General features: G+C 44.5%; 1 protein-coding gene across 3 annotated transcripts in view; it reads right to left on the bottom strand.

Annotated features, from left to right (window-relative positions):
- WDFY4 (WDFY family member 4) overlaps positions 1-23,416 on the bottom strand; it is a 285,705-nt gene that overhangs the window by 106,069 nt on the left and 156,220 nt on the right. For all 3 annotated transcript variants that reach the window (XM_045025801.1, XM_045025800.1, XM_045025802.1), the window contains 6 exons: positions 21,355-21,481; positions 19,194-19,351; positions 15,847-16,085; positions 11,369-11,487; positions 9,479-9,670; positions 8,177-8,316 (listed from right to left, as the gene is read on the bottom strand). In XM_045025801.1, coding sequence (XP_044881736.1) covers positions 8,177-8,316; positions 9,479-9,670; positions 11,369-11,487; positions 15,847-16,085; positions 19,194-19,351; positions 21,355-21,481 — 975 coding nt within the window. The remainder of the gene's footprint in view (positions 1-8,176; positions 8,317-9,478; positions 9,671-11,368; positions 11,488-15,846; positions 16,086-19,193; positions 19,352-21,354; positions 21,482-23,416) is intronic.

Genomic DNA, 23,416 nt, shown 5'->3' with positions numbered 1-23,416 from the left:
CTCAGTATCTCCATCTTTAAAATGGGGATAATGATGCTGACCTCCCTTGGCCGGGGGTGGGGGGGTGAGAGAGTCTTTGGCATTGCTAACAATAAATACAACCAAGTCTCCTGCTTTCCCATACTTATGCTTCCCACTAGATCCTCACTTTCTATTAAAAAGAGTAACTTTATACAAAATATTTAATATAAGAGGTGCTGCCAATAGTCACACCACTTTCTATTCAGGCTTTTATGCTGCAACTATCACCATGGTGTCTAAGTGCAAAAAAAATTCACTCTGGAACTTCTGGATTTTTACGAATTTAAATTCTCCACCTCACAACTCCATCAGTGAGAATCCAGCAGATTTCCAGCAGTTACCCTAGGGTCATGTCTGTACTGCTGGACCTATTCCCTATCTCGTTTCTGGCCAGCTCACTCATGCAAAATACTTCCCACCACACATCTGCTTTCACCTCTGCTGAACTGAACACAGTGACTTGGATATCTTTGTTTCAGAGGAACTAAAGCCTTTTTTTTGTTTAAAGTTTCTTTAACTTTCTCCAGCTTGCCACAGGCCAGTGTAATTTAGCTGTAAGCCAATTATCAAACAAGACAATAATATTATAATGGGAATTGTTTAATATACATCATTAATAGCAAAGTGCCTGCTTTCATTGCAGGAGAAAAAAAGTTATGTTGCTATGAGCAGTTTTAAAATGAATATGAGATTCCACACTTCCCTTGTGCATTTAATGGCATGCTAATTTACATTTTAATTACTTCCTAAGAAATCAAAGCATTTGTTGACAGTAGAACATAATGTCAACTTCACGGTGCACTGTTGGTGGATGCTTAATGAACTTAATTAGATAATTAGTTATGTTAATTATCCTTCTATTATGAAGATAAAGATGTTACACAAATGATGCACTTTGCAAAGAAATTTCATAATTATATGTTTGCTTGTTTTAGCTTGGTTTGAAGTAACTGAGGAAAGGCCACACAGAGTGACTGGTAAGAAAAATATTTGCTTTAAAGTGTTTGTTTCATCTATCCTCATCTTCAGTTGACACACTTTGTAGGCTGCTATAATCAACAGGTTCCTTCTGCCTCAAATGTTTTCTGTAGAAATCAGCAGGTTCTCCATTTCAGTTCAAATCCCCTCCCCCCCCACCTAACAGTATTTATCTCTTTGCTTGAGCACCTATATAGCTCACTGCTCAGAACAGGCAGTCTCCCTTTCTGCTGTGGTGTCTCCAACACTGTTTGGGAAGTGGGGTGCAAATATCAACCTTAATTTCCAATCCAGAGAGGAGGAAGGACAGGCTTGTGGTTAAGAAATCCCAACCTGGGATTCAGGATAGCTGGGTTCAAGGCTGGGTTCTGCTACTGTGTAACCCTGAGAAAGCTCCAGAATCTTTCTATGCCTCATTTCCACACCTGTGCAATGGAACTAACACTCCTCTGCCTAGCAGGGTGTTGTGAGGCTGTAGTGTTGGGGGCATATAGGTACGTAGCCAGAGGGACCATAAAGAATACAGGTGCCATAGTTACTTCAGTGCAATCTCACTGAAGTCAAGGGGCCCTGTTCTACCCTCAGTCACAACCCTGCCCTGCCACCACTGTTTGTGGGTTTAATGCAAGTGCTGATTATATTCTGTTGAATGTTAGGCTCTCGCAGTCAGATTGAGGAGTGTTGGGTCATTGACCACACGGCCACGAAAGGGGTCTGAGGAGCGGCTGCATACTCTGCTGGCTTCTCCCAGCATACTAGAGACAGGATCCCCACTATGCTGCTTCTGCTCCACTTGCTGAGTGACTTCAATACTAGACCCCCCAAGAAGAAATACTGTGCCTGGCCCCATACACAAGAGTCCAAAGATGAGTGAAGACTCTTCGCACCCTCTGTTCACCTCAGACTAAAATATGACCAGAAAGCTAGTCTGTTGTTTCTGCTCTAGCAGCATAAATAGCCCAGGCTCAGTTTAAGCTTTTTATTCTGTAGTTCAGAGTTAAAAAGATTTATTTTTTCCCCAGCCCCTCAAGGCATCTGTGCCTTGGAGAAAAAAAAAAAAGAACATACACACTGAACTAGATAAAGAATAAGGAACCCACTACAATTGTCTCTGGCAGCCCATGCAGTTTGTTAAAGGAGCTAAACAAAATTAATCAGCCAACATTCACCCTAAAATCAAATATAAATATAACCCTGGTACTCCTTCCCCCAACAGCAAAATCCTGCGCAAGCAGATGTCCTGAGGGTCAACGGACTGGCTGGCAGATCAGAACCCTGCAGGACCAAGCATGAGAGCCCTCGAGGAAGATAAGCTCTCATCCAACTCTCCCCTCTGAGATGGCTCTGAAAGGCAGGAATGGAGCTAGACATGGGAAAATCCTTCCACCCCTGCCAGCTGACAGATCTCAAAGAACCGCTTGGCTTGGCACAGTGCTCTTGTATGGTTATTCAGGCTTCCAAGTAGGAAAAATGGAGCAATTACCAGACTGTGCTCATTCTCTCCCTCCTCCCACAAACACCATTAATCAGCTTTGCAAACTCTTCTTTAACCCTGCACATGTTCTGCAACAAATGCACGGAGGGTGGGGGGCTAGTGGACAGAGCTGGGGCATGAATGAGAGAACTCTGCCCATTAGCGTACCCACTGATGAACAGCCGGGCAGTGGGAATGGGGGTTGGATTGTTTGTAAAACACTTTGAGATCTTGGGGTGAAAGGTGCAGCAGGAATGGAGAGCCAGATCCTCAGCTGGTGTAAATCAGCCCAGCTCAATGGATTAGGATTCTTTTGTGAACAACAATTTTCGGGGGGGGGGGGGGGGAGTTATTAGAATATATTTTTATTCACATCAAATACAGGTAATTCTCCACCTTCCATTAGCTACATTCTGGGGAGCAGAGGATTAAATTTAATAACCCAGCCAGAGCCCTTCCATCTCTGGTTTCTGTGAGGTAAATCATGAGGTCCTCACAGAGTTTTTACTGACTCAGGAAAATTTCCCCTTGATTCCAACAGGACTTTTGCTCAATTACGGTCCACAGAACTTAGCCCTGAGTAAAAAGAAACAGGAATTTTGTACTTGGTGCTAGGATGTTTGGGTTTTAAGGGTTTTTTCCCTACTATTTAACCAGTGGTCGTACATTTTTTATCTTATCTTACTGTGATGGAGTCTGCTTACCCTGCACTAGCCCAGACAGGGTTAAGCCCATGTTATTCACAGAGGCAGTCCCGCCTCCCTGGCAAGACTGGGCATGCTCCAAGTGCTCTAGTAGTATAAAGGGAGGGAACCCAGCTCATTCTGGGCTGGAGGCTGCAGGGGAAGGACCTGCTTGGGAAGCTCCTGTGGAGGGCCAGCCACAGCCCGTGACTGAGCTGGGAATTGAAGCCATCCATAGCTGATCGAGAGGTCTTTTCCCTCTGTTGGGACCTGCCAAACAGCTGGGGATACTGAGGCAGATGGATCAGAGGTGCAGCCCGGGAGAGTTGTGGGGACTGAAGAACTATACAAGTTCTGAGTTATTGCGGCCTCTTGGCGACAATTAATACATAGATTTATCAACTACCCTGCCACCACTCAGTGTGGGTCATCGGGCCCGACGCTACTGCTTATATCTTATCGGTACCATTCGTTACAACTTCAACCTCCAACAAAGCCCCTTAAATGCACGTATCACATTAAATAACATAACTATTACTTTATCTTGCAAGATTAAATTCAAAACTTATAAGTCAAAACTTTAAGTTAAACCACAATACAAAACAGAAATACTGGGCTTGCTACCAAGACGCAGCCACAGGAAATCAGGTTCCTGTGCTCTCAAGAGTGAGTTAGCAAGACACACAAATCTTGCTCTCTAACTCCCTGTAATTCTAACTCTTTACTTATGTCTCAGGTGAGATGTTCAGGGGTCTAAGGATGCCTGGAATCCCTGAAAATTCCTGTCACACACTCCTCGAGACTCCTGCCTGGCTCGCCAGCCTGTAGCCTGATTTAGGGTGTACTGATTATATTAATTTGGATAATATGGGAATTTAGTTTATTAATGTAATTTTATTTTATTTTAATAATAATATTAATAATAATTAATATTAACAATAATTAGTATGGGTTTAGGCTCACCAATCTGTTTGATCAGAAGATAAAAGTTCTTGTCCTGAATAAAGGCTTCACAGAATTCATAAAGGACCCTCAGGGGTATGACAGGAAGCTCACACTGAGACAGATATGGCCTTAAAGACTTTTTATTAAAATCAATAATAGTAAGTAAAAGGTAAAATACTCAAGAGTTACGAAGTTACAATTGCATTACTGCTATTCTAAAGATACATATGAGAATATAGTATTATATGCAACAAAGCTTTGGTTAATATACTCACACCCTTCCTTGATAACCTGATGGTAAGAGACACAGGACCAGCCTTGCAGTTCAGGTTTCTCAATTCTTGAGTGAGGGATGCAGTGCTTAGAAAATGCTAAGAGCTGTTAAATCTGACTAGGGTTTACTTGACTATCTTAAACTTAAATCAAAACCTAATGAACAAAGAATAAAACTTAGGGAAACCAAGCTTAGCCTAGTTCCCTTGAAACTTAAAGTTTAAGAAGAACAAGTTTAGCCTACAAATAGTAGCAGTCATCGTAGATAGATAGAGTGGAAGAAGTAAGTGAGAAATGGAGATAAAAAGAAAAATGGAGAACTAAAGCTAGTGAGAAAATGGAGATCCTCTATTGAGGTGGTTACCTCTTTTATAGGGCAAATACCAGACCTCCTTCCTCTTATGCCCAAATTTCATTACTCACCCACAGAAATGTTAGGGTACACTTACCTCATAGGCTAGTATGTATGTGCGTATTGATGACAGGTATGTATGCACATCAGTATCTTGTGGTGTACGTGTTAAGTCTGTGGGAAAACCCCCCTATGCCATTTGTCATTGTCTATCAGTCTAAATAAAAGGTCATAGACATAGGCATGGGTACTCATCTATTTAGATAACAAAATATAGGTCAACTTTGCTTTCTGAATAAAAGGTCTTAATATAGATATGCTAACTTTGCTTTAGCTTAACGTACAGAATGTGGCCTGTAGGTCTCTTGCCAAACTTATTTTAATACAAATCTATAAACCTAATACAATACATCAAATAAAAAGATATCTATCTATCTATACATACATACACACACACACAATCAGGTTAGTCCAATAGGCTACAAAACTGAGGTGCCTAAAGATAGCCACCTACATAAAAATGGCCTGTTTTTCACAGCTGCTAAGCACCCCCACCAGCCACTAAAATTAATTGAGAAGTTGCAAGTGCTCAGCACCCTCTGAAACTAGGTCACTTTTATTTAGTGGCTAAATGTGGAGTTCAAAGCATAATGTTATGTGGCAATTTTTTTTTTTAAAAAAGGCCCTAAATTTGAAAACATTGGCCATACGTATCACCTACGAGACTGACAGGTTCATTAATAATAGGCTTCGGATATAGAGAGTTTGATCTCAGGCTTCATTTCCCCTTCATAAATACACTGTAATCCTCTTGATTCGGACCCCCTGGGTGAGGACCTGACATCCTGACCAATTAGCTCTACTGATTAAGAGAAGAATCTGAGCTTTTCAAGCAGCATGAAAAGACATAACACAGTGCACAATATAGCACTGAAAACAAATGCAAAGACACAAGTGAGACTCCCTACATGTCATCCTCCTTTCTCCTTCTCCATAGACTTTATTTGGCAATAGGGAGAAAAGAGCAGAGGTCAAAATTTGATACCGAGTTCAATTCCACGTAACCCTAGGCACTGCCGGTAGGCTGCTCACTAAGCAACATTTCCATATGGTCCCAACTGGGCAGCAGGTATTCCCATTCATTAATATTTAGCTAAACCAGTTCTGGGAACTGTACCAAAGCAGCAGCCAACCCGACCAAAGGCCAACTCCTGTCCACCCTTACTCACATGAGCAGTGCCACTGAAGAAGATAGAGATGGATCTGGCCCCATGAGTTATATTATATCTGCAACTATACCATGGGCTCCATTCACTGAAGTCAAAGGGAACTTTGCCAATGAGCTCCATGGGATGAGAGTGTCAAAGGCATCTAAGTGAGTTGGGAACACAATGACTGCCAATGTGATCTCTGTTCCTAACTCACTTAGGCACTTCTGGAGATTCCCCCCTATACTCTATGAATGGATCCTGGATAGAGGGACTGTTGCAGGCTGCAGAGAAGCTTGATGATCCATTTTCTCGTCTCTCAAGTAGGTCTGGCTGAAAAGTGCTGTTAACTCTCGCAAAGAGAAGTTGGAGGGAGAAGAACATTTGGAATTGTCATTTTGTGTCTCAATGCGAGGAACAATTTGTCAGTGCTGCAGAGCTGTCAGTCGCTGACATGATAAGGAATAACACCGAATGAGTAATGTTTCCTCCAACCCAGCTCCTTTAATTACAAGCCTCTCCCTTGCAGAAGAGAGACAGAAGATGCAGAAACACCAATTTCATGCACTTGTGCCTGAATAATGTCTCCGTGCTGCCTTTTCCAGATGGCAACCTTTTCACTGGAGGAACTAATGATGTGGGCATATTTAGGGAAAAACCAATAACGGAGTCTTTAACCTTCAACAGCAAAAAGCATGTTGTACAAAATGTTCCTTGGGATACATTAACAAATATCAATTACATTGCTCACTGAGGTGTAATCAGCTGTAATAATCAAAATTAATTTTAAAAAATAATTAAACAGACCCCAGGGCAAATAGTCGGTGCTCTGGCAGCATGACATCACAGGCTACATGTGTACCTGGGAAGAAGTTGCTCGCTCTGTAACCAACAAAGAGATCTTAAGCAGTGAGTAGGACATTATTCAGAGAAACCTTGGTGAGCACTGTGGTTATATGAGGGCCACCATCTTGGCCGACACACTGGGGACTGAACCGGGGACCTCCCCACAGATAAAAGCATAAGGAGGTGCAGCTTGACCTAAGGAGCCCAGGCACCCTAGCTGGGGCTATAACAGAGCCATCTCCTCTGCCAATCAGCAAGGGAGGGTGGAGACCGGTAACACATTCACCAGTGGATTACATCCAGGATCCTTGAGGCTGGGACGCATTGCCCAGGATACCCTATCAGCACACTGCACCCTGCCCTGCAGCATCCTCCGCCGCTCTAGGCCGGGGGCTGTTTAAGAAGGGCCTGCTAACAGCCGCTAACCTGTGCTCTTTATTGGTGGTATGGACAAGTGTCCGCTAGGTGCTTGGAGGGAGCCATGACCCCATTACTGTTTCTCAGCCAGAGAGGATAGGAATACTCTGCTAACACGGTCCGATCCCAACTAACCCAGACTCACTCCTCTTGGGGAGCTGCATGGACAGTCTGGCTGTCCTTGTCTTTCCCTGAGAACAGCTGTGAAGCTGGTGGGGCAGTGAAATGCATCCTTCCTCTCTGGCCCCATGTCTGGTATACACATTCCCCCTCCCAGCCTACCTAGTCCCACAGGAGGGGCCTCCAGTGTGGGCAGAGGAGGAGAGGATAGTGCCATGGAGGCAGCTGATGGGGGCAGGGGAGGGGTGTACCACAACAGAGGGATGAGGTCCACACAGTGATCTAAGCCAAAAGTAGCAGCAACACCTGGGAATGCCTCACTCCTCTCCTCACTGGAAGAGTGCAATGTTCTATTCTTATTTTCTGCAATTAGGCCTCCATGCAGCAAGGTGTGTAAGCACACACCTAACTTTAAACCCACTAGGACTAATCACAGGCATAAATTTAGGTGTGTGATTAAGCGTCTTGCTAAATGAAAGCCTTACTTGATTAAAAGCCTTTTAATAAAGAGATTGGAACCAAGCCTGCTAAGATTAAAAGGAGAGCCTAGAGGTCAACTACAAGACCTGGGCTTAAAGCTGGGTGAGGTTCTCTGGCCTCTTCTATGCAGGAGGTCAGACAAGATCACCATGATGGTCATTTCTAGCCTGAACATCTATGAAAGGAAGCTTAATGGTAATACAGATGCCTATAATTACTACTATACTTATCCCTATAATTATATAATTACTAATGTGATCTATATGAGAACACCTCAGGCAACCTTAGCTGATGCCTCCTGAACCCAGCCATCCTTAATGGCATCCTCCCAAGGCTTCCGAGGGGTGATGTAGGATGATAATAGGGAAACAGAAGTTACCTCAGATTTGCACACTGTTTCTTTTACATTCTTGCCAGGCATCAACTTCCTAGCCGAAGACAAGCTTTCACTCCAGGAACTGGGCTTGCTCTGGAACTGGGCTGGTGATGCTTTACTTTGGAGAGTCTTCTTCTCAGATGCTGTAGACCAGAAAATAAAATGCTTAGGAAGGAAAGGTGGACCCAGGTCTTGAGCATGAGTGGCAGGCTGGCATCTGCATGGGACGTGACCCAGTATCATGGTGGAAACTCCATGGGCTTTGTCCCTGTGCTATCCCACTCGCTCATCAGCATGTGCTTCTCAGGCCCTGTAGCCGATGGACCATGTACTACCTCAGACCATACACTGTACAATTCTGTGGCCAAACACAGTTGCAACCAGCTTCTACTACAAAGCCCTATTTTAGTATCTCCATAAGCTTGGCTAGGGTAAGCCCCACCTCATCCCCACCAACCCAAATGTACTACTTTCTTTCTAACAAAACTAATGGAGTCCAATGTACCCCGGGTGTAAACTTATTGACCTCAAGAGAATGACACTGGAGGCAAATTAACCCAACATCTCCAAGTGCCATCCTCTGGGGAGATGGGAAGCACCATTAGGCAAACCCTTAAGAGCGTCTCAGGCTTTTCAAATACTGCAAGGAATGTCAGGAATCATGAGGTCATTCATTTGCTGAGAAGCTCCCTCTGCTTATCTCCAAATGTCTGTGGGTGAGATTTGTATAGGGCTCTACTCAGCCCTTACTCAGTTTATATTCAGGCTGGTACTTATTCCTGGGGGTGTAAGATCCCCTGGGGATGGGAAGCAATGGTTGCTTTGTGCCTTTGGGATTGTGGGCTGCTTCAGGGGGCCAAAATGGCCCCGGCATAAATTAGAGCAGCCCTGGGAATGCTCTAATGGACAGCAGCTTCCTAACAGCTGCTCTTCAATCTGGAACAGCCCAGAATCACTGCAGTGGTATATGCTGCCAAGGCTCCCCTCTGGCCCTGGCATGCCCATTTCTGAGGAGCCCTATGCTGTGTGGTTGCACCAGGGGAATCCTCTTCCAGCTCCTTGTGGAACCAAGTCAGTCCCTGTACATCACCAGAGCAGTGTAAAGGGGCTGGCGTGTGGGACAGAATCCCTCCCTCAAACTCTGGAGTTAGACTGAGAAAAAACACAGAGTGAGGACCCAAGGTATCTGGCCTGTGATGTGCAATGGGAGACTATAACTGAGGCATCAGCATCCTTCCATTAATCGGGATGCTTCCTGCAATGCTTTTGCTCACTGAGGTAAGTGCTCCATTAAAGAACAGAGACCTATGAAGTGCTGCCAAGCCTTCGTCATCGTCTCTTCCCACAGAGGAGTGATCTCAGCTATCTTCACTTCCTTCTCTCTGTCTCCCGGCTTCACAGAGAGATCCATCTTGTAGGTGTCCTCCAGGACCTGCCACCTCTGGGAAATGAGCTGCTTCCAGATGACTTCGACTGTTTTCAGAATCTCTTGCTGAACTAGAAACCAAAGAGTTGTCAACGAGGAATGACCTTCTGTTTGAGAATGTGAAGTCAGCAGCATAGGAGCCAAAAGTGTCTCTGGTTATACTGTTATACTGGTGCCAATCTGGAGTGACTCTATTGAAGCCACTGGAGTTACTCTAGATTATCACCATTTTGTGCACTATCTGCAAAGGCCTCTTAGCTTCACTAATGACTGCCTTGTGGAAAAACAATAGGACCTTTCTTCCTCCATATCCAACCCCCAAAATACCAGTGGGAATAACAGCTGACCCCATCATGCACTGTTCTGGATAAGCACCTGATCAGCTGTCTGTGGACATTTAACATTTTATGTATAACATTTAAAGCATGTACAGGACATTTTTTAATCCTTGAGACAGCATCAGTAGAAACCCTGGCAGGATGTGAGCCACACATCAGGGACTGTAAAACTGTTGTGACCATTGTGACTGGATGTTCTACATGGAGATGCAGAGCTATTTTGCTGACTCACTCTGGAAACCAGACCAATTGGATCACAGCATGAGTATAAAAAATTGAGCATCTCTCTAAGGCAAAGGAGAACTCAGGGGAGGGTTAAAAAGTTCAGCAGGGAAAAATCTTAGAAATAGCCAGCTCTAAAGGGAAGTCAGGATAGGGTTTATGTTTGTGGTTATCTAAAAATAACAGGAAACCCCAAAAGGGTGTGTATGGGGGGGTATAGTTTGGACAATAACCTCTGGTGTGAGTAATCTGTGGAAAGCAGAGATAGCTTACACTGCCTTAAAGAGAAGCTGGAGTAAGTGAACTAAAATAACCCCTTGTGAAATTTCCTGATATTTAACAAGTGCTAGACCAAGGTAGAAATTGCCAAGTGTCCTGCTCTCCCAGTTGGCTGGGCTGCCAGACTGCTGGTGCCACAAATACTGTCACTTTGCAGGAACAACAGCAGCTGACAGGGGGAGGCTCAGAAATGTCAATTTTAATTAAAAGCTTCATTTCCCAGTGCAGGCCCTTTCCCACCCCTGTGCTGGGAGAGGGGCGACTCGCCGTGGGAGGCTCCGTAGGCTGCTGCGCTGAGCAGAATGAGAGTGGCAGCTCTTTTAGAACAGAGAGCCTTTTAAAGTAAAGTAAACTGCACTGAAAAGCTGCTTCAAATCCCCAATTCAGCGCAGCAGCCCACGGAGTCAAGTCTCTCCTCTCCCAGCAGAGGGGTGGGAAATGAAGCTTTTAATTAAAATTGGAATATCTGAGCCTCCTGCTGTCAGCTGCCGTTGTTTCTGCAAAGTGACAGCATTTGTGGCACCACCAATCCTCACAGGGGCTTATGTACGATAGAAGGCTTATTGTACCCATTTCACAGATGGGGAAACGGAGGCACAGTGAGATTTTTTTTTTTCCCCCCAGCACCACAGCAGATCTCAGGATCAGAACTGGAACTAGGAATGTGGAGATACTAGCACCTACTATCATTCTCTGACCACCACATCACAGCTCCCTCTGTCCTCTGAGGTAGCTGTTACACAGCAAAATATCATGTTATTTCCATTGTTGCATGCAGTGTTGCTGTAGGTGTGCTGGTCCAAAGGTATTAGAGAGACGCCATGTCTTTCCTATTTCCAAGTACTTATCTAAGTTGCTTGGAAGGTCTCTTTAGACCTGCTCCTTGTCGTGCTCCTCTGGGGACAGTGAATTCCTTGGGTCATACGTTACCATCGCCTGGAGCAGGGTGACTGTCCCCTCTTCCCTTTTCCTCTTCACTCGGAGCCAGGAAAATTTGGCGATAGGAAGCCAGTGTTGGTTTTGCATCCACTCCAAACCCTTCTGGATAGCTGGAGAAAACAGAACAACAGGCGGCATGAGAAACACAGACACCTTCAGCATCCCATCAACACAAGGAAAATGAACACTGCACACTCCAGGGATTTCCACCTAACCTCTTTACTCAAAAGCAAATATTCCCCACCCTCTGTATCTACAATAATCAGAGTCCACAGCACTTTCTATTTGTAGCTCTCAAAGCACTTTACAATGGAGGTTAATAGCATTAGTCTAATTTTACAGAGGGTAAACTGAGGCACACAGAGGCACAGTGATTGGACCAACATCACCTAGCATGCTAATAGCTAAGCTGGGAATAGAGCCCAGATCCCCAAAGTCCCAGTCCAGTGCTCTACCCATTAGGCCACATTGCCTCCCGTTCTGTACTTAAGGTAGGAGGTACAATCACTACAGAGCCACAATTGAGCTTCTGATGACCGATAATGGCCCAATAGTGTTTGCCACCATCACACCGATCGCTCTCTCTTGTGAGCTATAAGAACTAGATAAATTCATGGAGGATAGGTCCATCAATGGCTATTAGCCAGGATGGGCAGGGATGGTGTCCCTAGCCTCTGTTTGCCAGAAGCTGGGAATGGGCAACAGGGGATGGATCACTTCATGATTACCTGCTCTGTTCATTCCCTCTGGGGCACCTGGCATTGGCTGCTGTTGGAAGACAGGATACTGGGGTAAATGGACCTTTGGTTTGACCCAGCATGACCGTTCTTATGTTCGTAAACTTTTTTGGAGTGAGTTTATCACAGTACGGAGTAGGAGGAGGCAGGAAATTCAGAGGTAAGGTGACAGTTAAAAGAAATCCAACCATGGTAAGGTAAGAAATGGACAGTTAATGCATATGAACAACCTTAACTCTGCCTTGTAGTGATGCCATAAACAGAAGAATAATGGGGAAAAAATTTGATCTGTCTAAAAATCAATTCCATTTAATGTAGGTCCACAAACACTACAATGCCTAATCATAGTGGTTTGTTATTGGATGGCATCACTACAGGACTTAAGTCTGTTTTGGTGCCTTATGTAGGCATTTCTTACACTTAAAAGTAATCCAAAGATGTGAAGGTAACAGTAACCCTGAATTTCCTGGGTTTGTTGGGCTGGTTTTAGGGTAATTGCAGTGTTGTTATAATGTTTTTTACCTTTACATTACAGCTACATACTCTCAACCTTAACTCCATCTTAACAGTTTTTGTCTAGGAATTATCAAATTGGAATAAGAACAAAAACAGATCTGGAAAAGCCATGTGGAAAAGTGGCCCACCTCAAATGTTCTGTTGTTTCACTGGATTCAGTTTATATAGGATACATTAAATGGATTCCTAAACCTCTACAGAGCACAGAAAGTGACTAGTTCTAGCACCATTCTGATGAATAAAGAAATGCCAAGCACTTGCTTCTTTTGCCAAAAAGACTCCAAAGTTACTCTGCAACTAAAGTCAGTAAGAATTCCTTGGGTACATCACCTCTGAGAAAAGTCAACATGCTGGAGGGGGGATTCCTAGCACCGCTGAAGTCATCACCAAAACTCCCATTGATTTCAACAGAGTCAGGACTTCATCCCCGGTGCCCAAGAAGCAATAATAATAGCAATGAACTCAGAGATGCTTTAAAAGACTCATGCATTGGCTTTATTTGCTTTAATCTAGCAGCACAGGAACTGCCATGCTGGAGCAGAATGGTCCATCTGAGTCCTCAGTCTCCAAAATTAACCAGTAACAGATGCCCCCAGAGAATGGCCACCTCTATGCACATATAATGCATCTGAATAACAGTATTATATCATGGGGAAAAATGATTTCCAGACTCCCATCTGGTGAGGAGTTCATAGGTCAATCCCAGTAAAATCAATCCAAGATCATGCAACTGCAACTGTTTTTCTCATCAGCAGAGGCCAATTGTAATCTGTACATTGCTGGGAAGGCTCAGCAGATGCATAAAAATGCTCATAAAAATCCAATTCACAGTAGCAGTTGAAGAATCTCTGTTATACACTCTACAGGGTAGTCCCTGTTTGCCCTCAGGAGCTTTCACCGATTCCTTAGCTATCTAATCCTGTTTTGCCTACTAAACAATTGCTTCAATATTATCCTGCAGCAGTGAGCTCCTCAGGTTAACAGTATGTTGGGGGGGCATTTCCTTTCATCTGGCTTTCGTTGTGGTGCCTTTAAATTCCATCCATACCTCCTGAGGCCTTTCTGTGTGCAGAATTCTTGAGGATGAAATCACTGCAGCAGTCTGCTTTTCTGCAGTTCACAAGCAGCAGCACGATCTAATGGTCAGTGCGAGGGATGAGTCAGGACAAGGACTCACTGTATGACCAGGAGCATCTCTGTGCATATTCCTCACCCGTCACAGGAGTGGCAATGCACTGGCACTATTGTAAATGTGCTTTGAGATGCTTAGGGGTAGGGTGCTGCAGTGGTGCCTAGTTTCACAGCGTATAGAAATGAAAGAGGAGCCCTGATTAGTTTCTCTGTTATTCCTAGAATTCCTTCTTTTTGTTCTGCCTTGCCTGTCTCCTTTACAGAGATCGTACCCAGTAATGATTCCCTTCCCTCCCCGCTTCATTTTTGCTTTCTGGAGAATTTCATGCAGCAGCAGAAAACCCCAGAATCCAAGCACAAAACATCATAACTAGGGAAGAACAAAGCCATTTGGATGAAATAGGAACCAGCCATGACCTTCCCCAGATACAAGTGACATCCACGCATGCTCTTTTGTGTTGTTGTTGTCATCAAGGTTAGAAGGTTCAGAAATGATCTGCTCACTCATTTTTCATTTGCACGTTTCTCTCTGCTATAAGCCTACCCCGATCACCTCTGAAGTGGCCTCGGATCTGAATGTTGTAGCTGGCCCCTACACCTATTTCCCCACAAAGCTGTTCATTAGTTTATAATGAAAGTTGCTACCCATGTTACAAAAGAAGCCATGGTGTTACCAGAAACCCAGTGACCACTGCGGAAATCACGCACAAAAATTACACCAACAATGCCGACTGCTAGTTTTCCCACACACCAAACAGAGAAAAACTCTCACAGGTCAGCTCCCAATGAACCCGAACTGCCATGCAACAAAACATTCCCTGACAACTTCAAAACCTGCACCAACGCTGGTCAGCCATCCCATAACCTTCTCACAGAGTCTGATCCTGCACCCATTGAAACCAAGGACAAGACTCCCAGTGAAGTCAATGGGTGTAGGACCATGTCCACAAAAAAACATCCCTAGATTTGGAGGGATAGTTGAAGTCTGGAGACATACTTGCAGACTGGGCCCCGGTCTAGTCTCTGCAATTGCATGTTCTGGCCTCAGCTGGAAGGGGCAGTGCCAACACATCATGGGAAAGCTAGGCAACCTATGGCACGCGTGCTGATTTTCAGTGGCACTCACACTGCCTGGGTCCTGGCCACCAGTCCTGGGGCCTCTGCATTTTAATTTAATTTTAAATGAAGCTTCTTAAACATTTTAAAAACCTTATTTACTTTACATACAACAATAGTTTAGTTATATATTATAGACTTGTAGAAAGAGACCTTCTAAAAACATTAACATGTATTACTGGCACGTGAAACCTTAAAGTAGAGTGAATAAATGAAGACTCGGCACAGCACTTCTGAAAGGTTGCTGACCCCTGTTCTAGACCAAGTTCTGAGTCATCAGAGGTTTTAGACAGGTCAGATAAAATTCAGATCAGTTGGGTGTTTTCTGGAGGTTTACTCAATCACTTTTCAAAATAACAAATGGAAATCAAGAGTTCCGTTGCTAATAGCTGGTGCTCCTCATTATACATACCACTGTATATATTGTTAGACAACACCATAGCAATATAAATGGTAGAAGTTGTTCCATTAAAATGTATTTTTAATGGGAAAACAATTTTTTGACTACACAGGATTTTTCACAAAAACATGCCATTTTCAACTGAACACTTTCAGGTTCTTGTAAAACTATTGACATTTTAAAATATTTTTTGTCTTGTTGAAACTGAAATTAAGAAATGTGTTTTATGTTTTTGTCAAAAACTTTAATGAGGGGAAAAAAACCCACATGCCGCTCACTTTAGTAATTTTAATGGGAGCAAACCAGGAAGGAACTGTGCACCCATGTAAGCAATTACACATGTAGTACCAGACTATTAGATTGGGCCAGTGATTTGTTAGGATGTAGTACATCCTAAATCTCAGATCCTGCAAGGCACTGAGTGATCTCAACTTCCACAGTTCAGAGCCTTTGGCACCAGGACCTTGAAAGAGCATGTGAAATCTTTCCTCTTCTGTGTGCACCGCCCACTGCAATAAATATCAGGAGAGAAAATTAATCAGAAGTCACACCGAGTGCAGTGCATGTACCTCCCAGAGCTCAGCTGACACAGACAGTTCATAAGGCAGATGGTGAAGCTAATATTTGAGTTGTAAGTTGCAAAGATGATGTCCCACTGTTCCTGCAGGGTGTGGAGGATGTTCAGGAGACTCAGCTGTTCAGGCAGTGATTGCTGTGGCCTGGACAGACAATACAGGATGGCTCGGTTTAAACTGCTGTACAGGGTGCTGATGACAGTTTCCTTTTGGGAAAAGGTGTTCTCCATGACCTGTTAAAACACAGCAAAGCATGATCTGGCACATGGCTGGTACAAGACACTTGTCCCTTCCACTCCACCTCTCTCACTTGGGCTTCTGTACGCTCATTCCACCATGACGTCCCCTATGATCTATGGGACAAAACCACTGAAGTCCCCGGAGTTACAACAGGGATAAATCTGGCCCTGTTAAAGAGAGGAAGCCTTTAAACACTGACACGTTCATTGTCTCCCAAGGTGACTATTTATCTTCGTGGGGGGAAGGAGGGTCTTAAAAAGTGGAATTTTCAAAAGCACCCAAGTGACTCAGGAGTAAAATTCCCAGGATCCTTCAATGGAACTTGTGCTCATCAGACACTCCTGAAAATTGCTCCCACTATTCATTGATTCATAGGCAACAATTAGTGGTAAATCAAAGTGAGTCTAAGCTGTTGCAGGTAACAACTTGTCCCGGCTCCCTCGGCACATAAGTTACCCCAGCACAGATGTCCTCGGAGGTAGGCTCAGACCCAGTTACTACCGTGTAACTTACTCTCCCATGCACATTAATTCTCGTTTAGTCTGAGGACCAAGTTTGGTCTGGTCCTTACACGGAGGTGCAGTGAGGCAGGCGGCATGGGAGTCTTTCCCCTTGTGCAGCCCACATAATACCCAGGCAGGCTTGCAGCCCCAGCATTCTGGGGAAACAGTTCCCTCCTTATTCCTCTGGATCTTGAAGCAGCCCACAAGGGGCAGGTAGGAGGCCGTTTCCTGATGCACCATCCAGTGGCGCTAACCCAAAGGGCATGCCGATTTCATCCACCCGGGAGCACTATGCAACTAGCTCCATATTATTATTATATATTTGTTGCTGCTATTTTGGCACTGTGCAAGAGACAGAAATACAGACAGTCTCTTTTAGTTTGCCAAAACTTTCCACTGCAGAGCAACAATAACTAGCTGTGTTATACACAGTGCAACTTCAAAGCACCCTAACCTTTTGGTGTGCGTGGCTGGGGATTTCCTGACTGAACAGCCTACCGGGAGAGCTCTGGAGCGAGGGATCAGTGTCAAAGAGAAAACAAGCATCTCAAGGAAAAGAAATGAAATCCCAGCTGAAATAGGATCAATGAATCCTCAAGCTGGCTTGGGGTAGATTTTCCGAAGCCATCAGCACCCGCATCAAGGGCCAGGTTGTCAATAAAAGCTCAGCTTGTTGAGCACTGAGCACTTTGGAAAAATCTGTGGCTAAATGGCAGCTAGGCTCTTTGGAAATCTGGCTGAGCTCTGGAAAATCTTGCCCATGTTGGCTGGATTAAATGCCAAGTAGGATGCATAAATAATTTTTTTTAAGTCCACTCCTAGTCCATTCCTTATACTTTCAAAAAAGAGACACTGACAAGTATTGGCAAAAAGAACAGGAGTACTTGTGGCACCTTAGAGACTAACAAATTTATTTGAGCATAAGCTTTCGTAGGCTACAGCCCACTTCATCGGATGCATAGAATGGAACATATAGTGAGGAGATATATATACACATACAGAGAACATGAAAAGGTGGGAGTTGTCCTACCAACTCTAAAAGGCTAATTAATTAAGAGAAAAATTTTTTGTAGTGATAATCAAGATAGCCCATTACAGACAGTTTGGTTTACCATTCTGATACTTTGACTTTTCTTTACTTGCAACACACAGTCTTAGAAAGTTAACAATAAAATGTCTGTGCCCAGCAATTTTGTGTTTCCTCATTTATCCAACTTTATTGGTCTTCACTGAAGGAGATGGGGGAAGAACAGATTGCCACACCTGAGCCATTCTTTTCAGATGACAGATTTGAAGAACTGTTCCAGATTGAAGTATCAATAGAGGTGGTTTTAGAACTAGCTGATAAAATAAACAGTTATAAGTCCCCAGGACCAGATGGGATTCACCCACAACTTCTGAAGGAACTCACACATGAAGTTGCAGAACTACTAACTGTGGTAGTAACCTGTCACCTTAATCAGCTTCTGTACCAAATGACAGGAGGGTAGCTAATGTGACACAAATTTTTAAATTTGTGTCACATTAGCTTCAGAGGTGATCCTAGCAATTACAGGCAGGGAAGCCTGACTTCAGGACCAGGCAAATTAGTTGAACTCTAGTGAAGAACATAGATAAACATGATAGAGCGGGGAAGAGTCAGCACAGCTTTTGTAAAGGGAAGTCACGGCTCACCAATCTATTAGAATTATTTGAGGGTGTTAACAAGGGTCACCCAGTGGATATAGTGTACTTGGACTTTCAGAAAGCCTTTGACAAGGTCCCTCACCAAAGGCTCTTCAGCAAAGTAAACAGTCATGGGATAAGAGGGAAGGTCCTCTCCTGGATCAGTAACCGGTTCAAAAATAGGAACAAAGAGTAGGAATAAATGGCCAGTTTTCACAATGGAGAGAGGTAAATAGTGCAAGGCCCCAAGGAGCTATACTGGGACCTGTGCTGTTCAACATATTCAGACATGATCTGCAAACGGGATTCAGACATGATCTCAGCCCAGCGGGTTTCAGTAGGCATTGAGCAGAGGTCAGGATACAGCAGCTGTCGGGGGTGGGTGGGTCTTAGGCCTCTGTTCAAGACCCAGGACATCGCATCTCCCACCTCACATTAGAGAAGACGAGCTGCTCAGATACTAGAGTAAGGGAGGCCAGATAATTATTGAAGCTAGATTCACATGTTGTATGGCTCTAAAGTTCTTAGGCTGTAAGCTGTTTCAGGCAGTGACTGTGGGACCCTGGTCCATATCTGGAGCTCTGTGGTGGCACAGTAACACAAATGATTATAATAAAAAGGGGACTATTCTTTGACTTTTTTTAAAAAATTGCTCAGTGACAAAGGGTTGGATTTTTGTAAAGATATTTTGAAACCTGAGGGTGAACAAGTGAGATGGTGTGTTACCCGGGACAGGAACTGTGGTTGTCTGGGTGAGTCTGCACCACGGGGCTCTGATCCTTAACTGAGGCCAGTGCAATATAAGCAATGATGATGAGAAGCCAGTGGATCAGGCCCTTTGTGTTGTGAACTCCCAGATCTCAGAGTTATCATGACATAAGAAACATCAAAATACATCAACAATAGCAGAAGGAACCCCGGTGTCCCGCTTACCAACATGATCTGCTCGGCAACAAAGAGCAGGATTTGCTTAGGGTCTACAGCAAACATTCCACTGTAAAGCTTCTCCACCAGCTTCTGAGTGAAATAGGAAACGTTCACCACCAACATAGGCACAGCCACTTCCGCCCCGCCATGAGGGTCACTGCTGCCTGCAGGGAATTCAAGGGGACAGTTCGGTCACATGCTGGAGCATAAACTATGCTGCCGTCGTGCTGTCCCACCTCAAGCGGGGATCTTGGGGGACTCAGACAGGAGACCCCCCTGTGATGTTACTGATATAACTCGTAACCGTATAGATCATTGTTGCAACCACTGTTATATATTTGCAGCAAATATTGTAAAAGGTTGTCATGTAAGATATCTATGAAAAGGTTATGATTTGCTGATTATGATTGTGCTATCTGTATGGGTGTATCATTTTTGTAGTTGAAGTTGTGAATATTGGCTATGTACTTATATATCAGTATGTTTTGATTCTAAGTAGCCTCAGTGAAGCATTTGGTCAGCTTCTTGAGAAGGGACTATTCTTAATAAGTGCCCAGTCAAGAAACACTTAGCTGACAATGAACTATGGGAGATACCAATCCACATCTGAGCTCTCCTGGGAACGTTCAAACTAACATGTAAACAATGGCGTCCGCCTGTAAAGAACTGAGTCATGCATAGACATGTGGCTTGCCCATGTGACTCCATGCTCCATCTTGCTGCTGTCATTGTCCACAGGGCAGAGGATACAAAAGGCTGCTGCATTTCCTCCATTTGGTCTTCAGTTCTGCTTCTTGCCTCTGGAGGAACTTTGCTACAAACTGAAGCTCTGAACAAAGGACTGAATGACCCATTCCAGCTGTGGATGTACTCCAGAGACTTGATTTGAAGCTGCAGTTTATTCAATCACTGCTACAAGCCTGAACCAAGAACTTTGCCATTACTGTATGTAATTGATTCCATTTAACCAAATCTAGCTCTCATCTATATCTTCTTCCTTTTATGAATAAACCTTTAGATTTTAAATTCTAAAGGACTAGCAACAGCGTGATTTGTGGATAAGACCTAACTTGTATATTGACCTGGGTCTGGGGCTTGGTCTTTTGGGATCGAGAGAACCTTTTTTCTTTTACTGGGGTATTGGTTTTCATAACCATTCATCCCCATAATGAGTGGCACTGCTGGTGATACTGGGAAACTGGAGTGTCTAAGGGAATTGCTTGTGTCACTTATGGTTAGCCTTGCTCTTCTCTGTTTGGCTGGTTTGGTTTGCCTTGGTGTGCAAAGGAACCTCAGTCTTGGGCTGTAACTGCCCAGCTTCAAGCAATTTGTCCTGAATTGGTACTCTCAGTTGAGTCCCACCAAAGCCAGCATCGTTACACCCCCCACGAACAATGCAGGTGCTACAGCAATGAATGTTATTGACTCAGTAATGGCATAATTCGATCGGCCAATTTGGAATCCATCCCACGATGGATTGCTCCCCACTACCATGCCGAGACACAAGAAGGAGAGCTAGTAAGTCACCCACTCCACTTCCTGAATCACTTTAGGGTTTTCTTTAAAAAGTTTCCCACTGAAGTAATGCCCAGGTGCAAGCCCACTCAGGTCTCATCTGAAATCACAGCTACAGCTACTACGCCTGTAGGCAGGTAATAGCACAGCCAGCTAAGTCCTATTTTGGCTGTGCTAGACTGCATGCTTCAGCACCACTCTCACTAAGCATGTTTAACAACAGCAGCAACCCCTAGAGCTTTCCAAAGGAGGCCAGAATCATTACCCCCATTTTACAAATGGGGAAATCAAGGCACAGAGTCACCCACCAGGCCAGTAGTCAAGGCAAAAATAGAACCCAGATCTCTCAGGTCCTAGTCAGGTACTCTGTCCATTAGTCCACACAGACTCCCATTAGTCTTTACTCTCAATAGCAGATTTTTTATCTTTCTTATATCAGGGGACACTCGGTGGAGAAGCTTGCCAGCCACATGGCAGGACCACAGGAATTTCAATGCACTTGCTCTTGGGAGCATTTGAATGCTCCATGCAGTCTACAATGCTAAGATACCAGACCGATATTTCAGCTGGCGTTTCTAAATCTCTCAAGAGAATACAGTTAGATACCCAACCTAAAAACTATCTAGCTGAAGATCTGAAGCTCATCACTCACCTCTCGGTCTGGAGGAGCCAGTTTTCCCACCCCCTTGGCTGATGGTGTGGAAGATATCCATAGTCGAAAGCAAGACTTCTGTCTGGAAACGTCTCTTCTGCTCACTGGTGGAGTTTTCTACAGAAGCCTGCACAACCACAGCATGAAACCATCAGCACAGTGATAACACAATGGGGGGCGCAAACACTGACAACCTCGCTCAGCCTTTACTCATGCAAAGTCCATTGACATCAATGGAGCTATGACAATATACACAGCTGAGGATCTGCCTCAACGGAGTAAGGATTGCAGGGTCCAATATATCCAGGGTGGTTTGGGTTGAGGGCCCACTATAATCTGGGATGGGTTAGGATCAGGGTTTGTCCCAGTATAATCTCAGATGATTTTAGTGCAGGGTATAGGCCCAGGATAACGTGGGATGGTTTCAGTGCATGCCCAGAATAACATGGGATGATTTTGGTTCAGGGATGTAAGGATTGGTAGAACTTGAACCCAGACCCACAGGGCTACTAGCTAACCAACATCCCCACACTGTAACAGCAACAGCCATAACCCAGCCACACCCTGTGTACGACAACTCACAAAGGTTTGACCCCAGGGGACGTTCTGCCTCAAGGGCTCTGATGACAATGGTTTTAGCAATCCCTGATTGGCTCTTGGTCCCTATAGAAGCCCATGGGGCTTAGCACAAAGGGTCCAGGCAACACCACAGATCCCTAGCTAGCTGCCACAACCACCCTGTTTTCTGTTACTGAACTGGCATCGAACTTGGCGCTGATTTGGATTCAGGCTCCTGATTGACCCCTGGAATCCCAACATGGACCCCAGTACCTGGTATTGAGCCTTGGCCTGATTCCTGGCTCTGACCCTTGGTTTACCTCCTAACTCTGACTCCGGCTTGACCCTCCCCTTGACCCTGATACTGGATCTGATTCTGGCTTCAGTTCCAGGATCCCAAGCTCCTGTCACTAGTCCTGCCTGCCTTCAGCCAGGAGCCTAACAGGGGTATAATTCCAGATGGCTTTGGTCCAAATGCCCCTTTCTGATCTCCAGGAGCATCCCTCTTAGGGAAGTAGGAACTGGTATAGAGAAAACAAGGGCAGTCGCCTCAGCCAACTCTTAGTCTCGTTCTACAACCAAACCTTCACGGAGGCTCTGATAAAGCTTGATGCATTTCTGCCATGCCCTTTGCATTCCTGAGGCTAAAGAGATCACAGCGCCATGAGAAAGGCCATCCTCACAGAAAGCAGCAGCAGGTCTGCCAGTCAGCTCCCAAGAGAACTGGTTCTCTGGAGATTGACAGCCCTTTGGGCAGGCTCAGGAGATTTGCACAGCTTGGAGAAGTGTTCATGGCTTTTGACAGCTTCTCTGGACTGAACCCCAACTCCTTTTTGAGCCTTCAGAGCTTTCCCCCTCACTTGTCTCTTCTAAGTGGATCTGACTCACAGAAGATGGAAGCCACAGTCAAGAACTGAGGTTCATTTCTATTTGTCTTAAAACCAGTGATCGGCCTGAACCAAAACCCCAGATCTAGGCACATCTGCATTTGGGCCAGTCAAAATCTAAACCTGAATACTAAATTTGCAACTACTTCCTTCTTTATAGTGGGTCGATCCAAGAACCCCTGCTTTGGAGTGTTTGCAACCTGGGTCTGGACTCAACTGTTGCAGCAGCACATTCTACGCCATCTGTGCTTAGAAGGGGTTTTATTTTTTTTGTCCATTGACAATAAATGATTTTTTAAGTAAATTAGCACACAAGAGAGCCCCATATGGGGGTCTCATGGAATTAACAGAATCCATGGGCTGTCTTAGAATGACATGCACACATTATAAATGGACAGGGAAAGATTTTTTACTGGCTAAGATCTAACTCTGGCATAATACATTTTGCCAATGCAAGTTACTATCGCTGCTATATACAGGTAGCATCCTGCCTTGAGTTATATGGACGCATGGGGCACAAGGGAATCTCTTCCCTACAGGACAGCTAGGATTTTAGTTCTAGCTGGCTGTCCTGGATAACATAGAATCATAGAATGTCAGGGTTGGAAGGGACCTCA

Source organism: Mauremys mutica, chromosome 7 (genome assembly GCF_020497125.1).
Source record: "Mauremys mutica isolate MM-2020 ecotype Southern chromosome 7, ASM2049712v1, whole genome shotgun sequence".
In the NCBI taxonomy this organism is placed as follows: Eukaryota; Metazoa; Chordata; order Testudines; family Geoemydidae; genus Mauremys; species Mauremys mutica.
The sequence above is the reverse complement of the archived record's forward strand: the minus strand, read 5'-3'. Positions and strand labels throughout refer to the sequence as shown.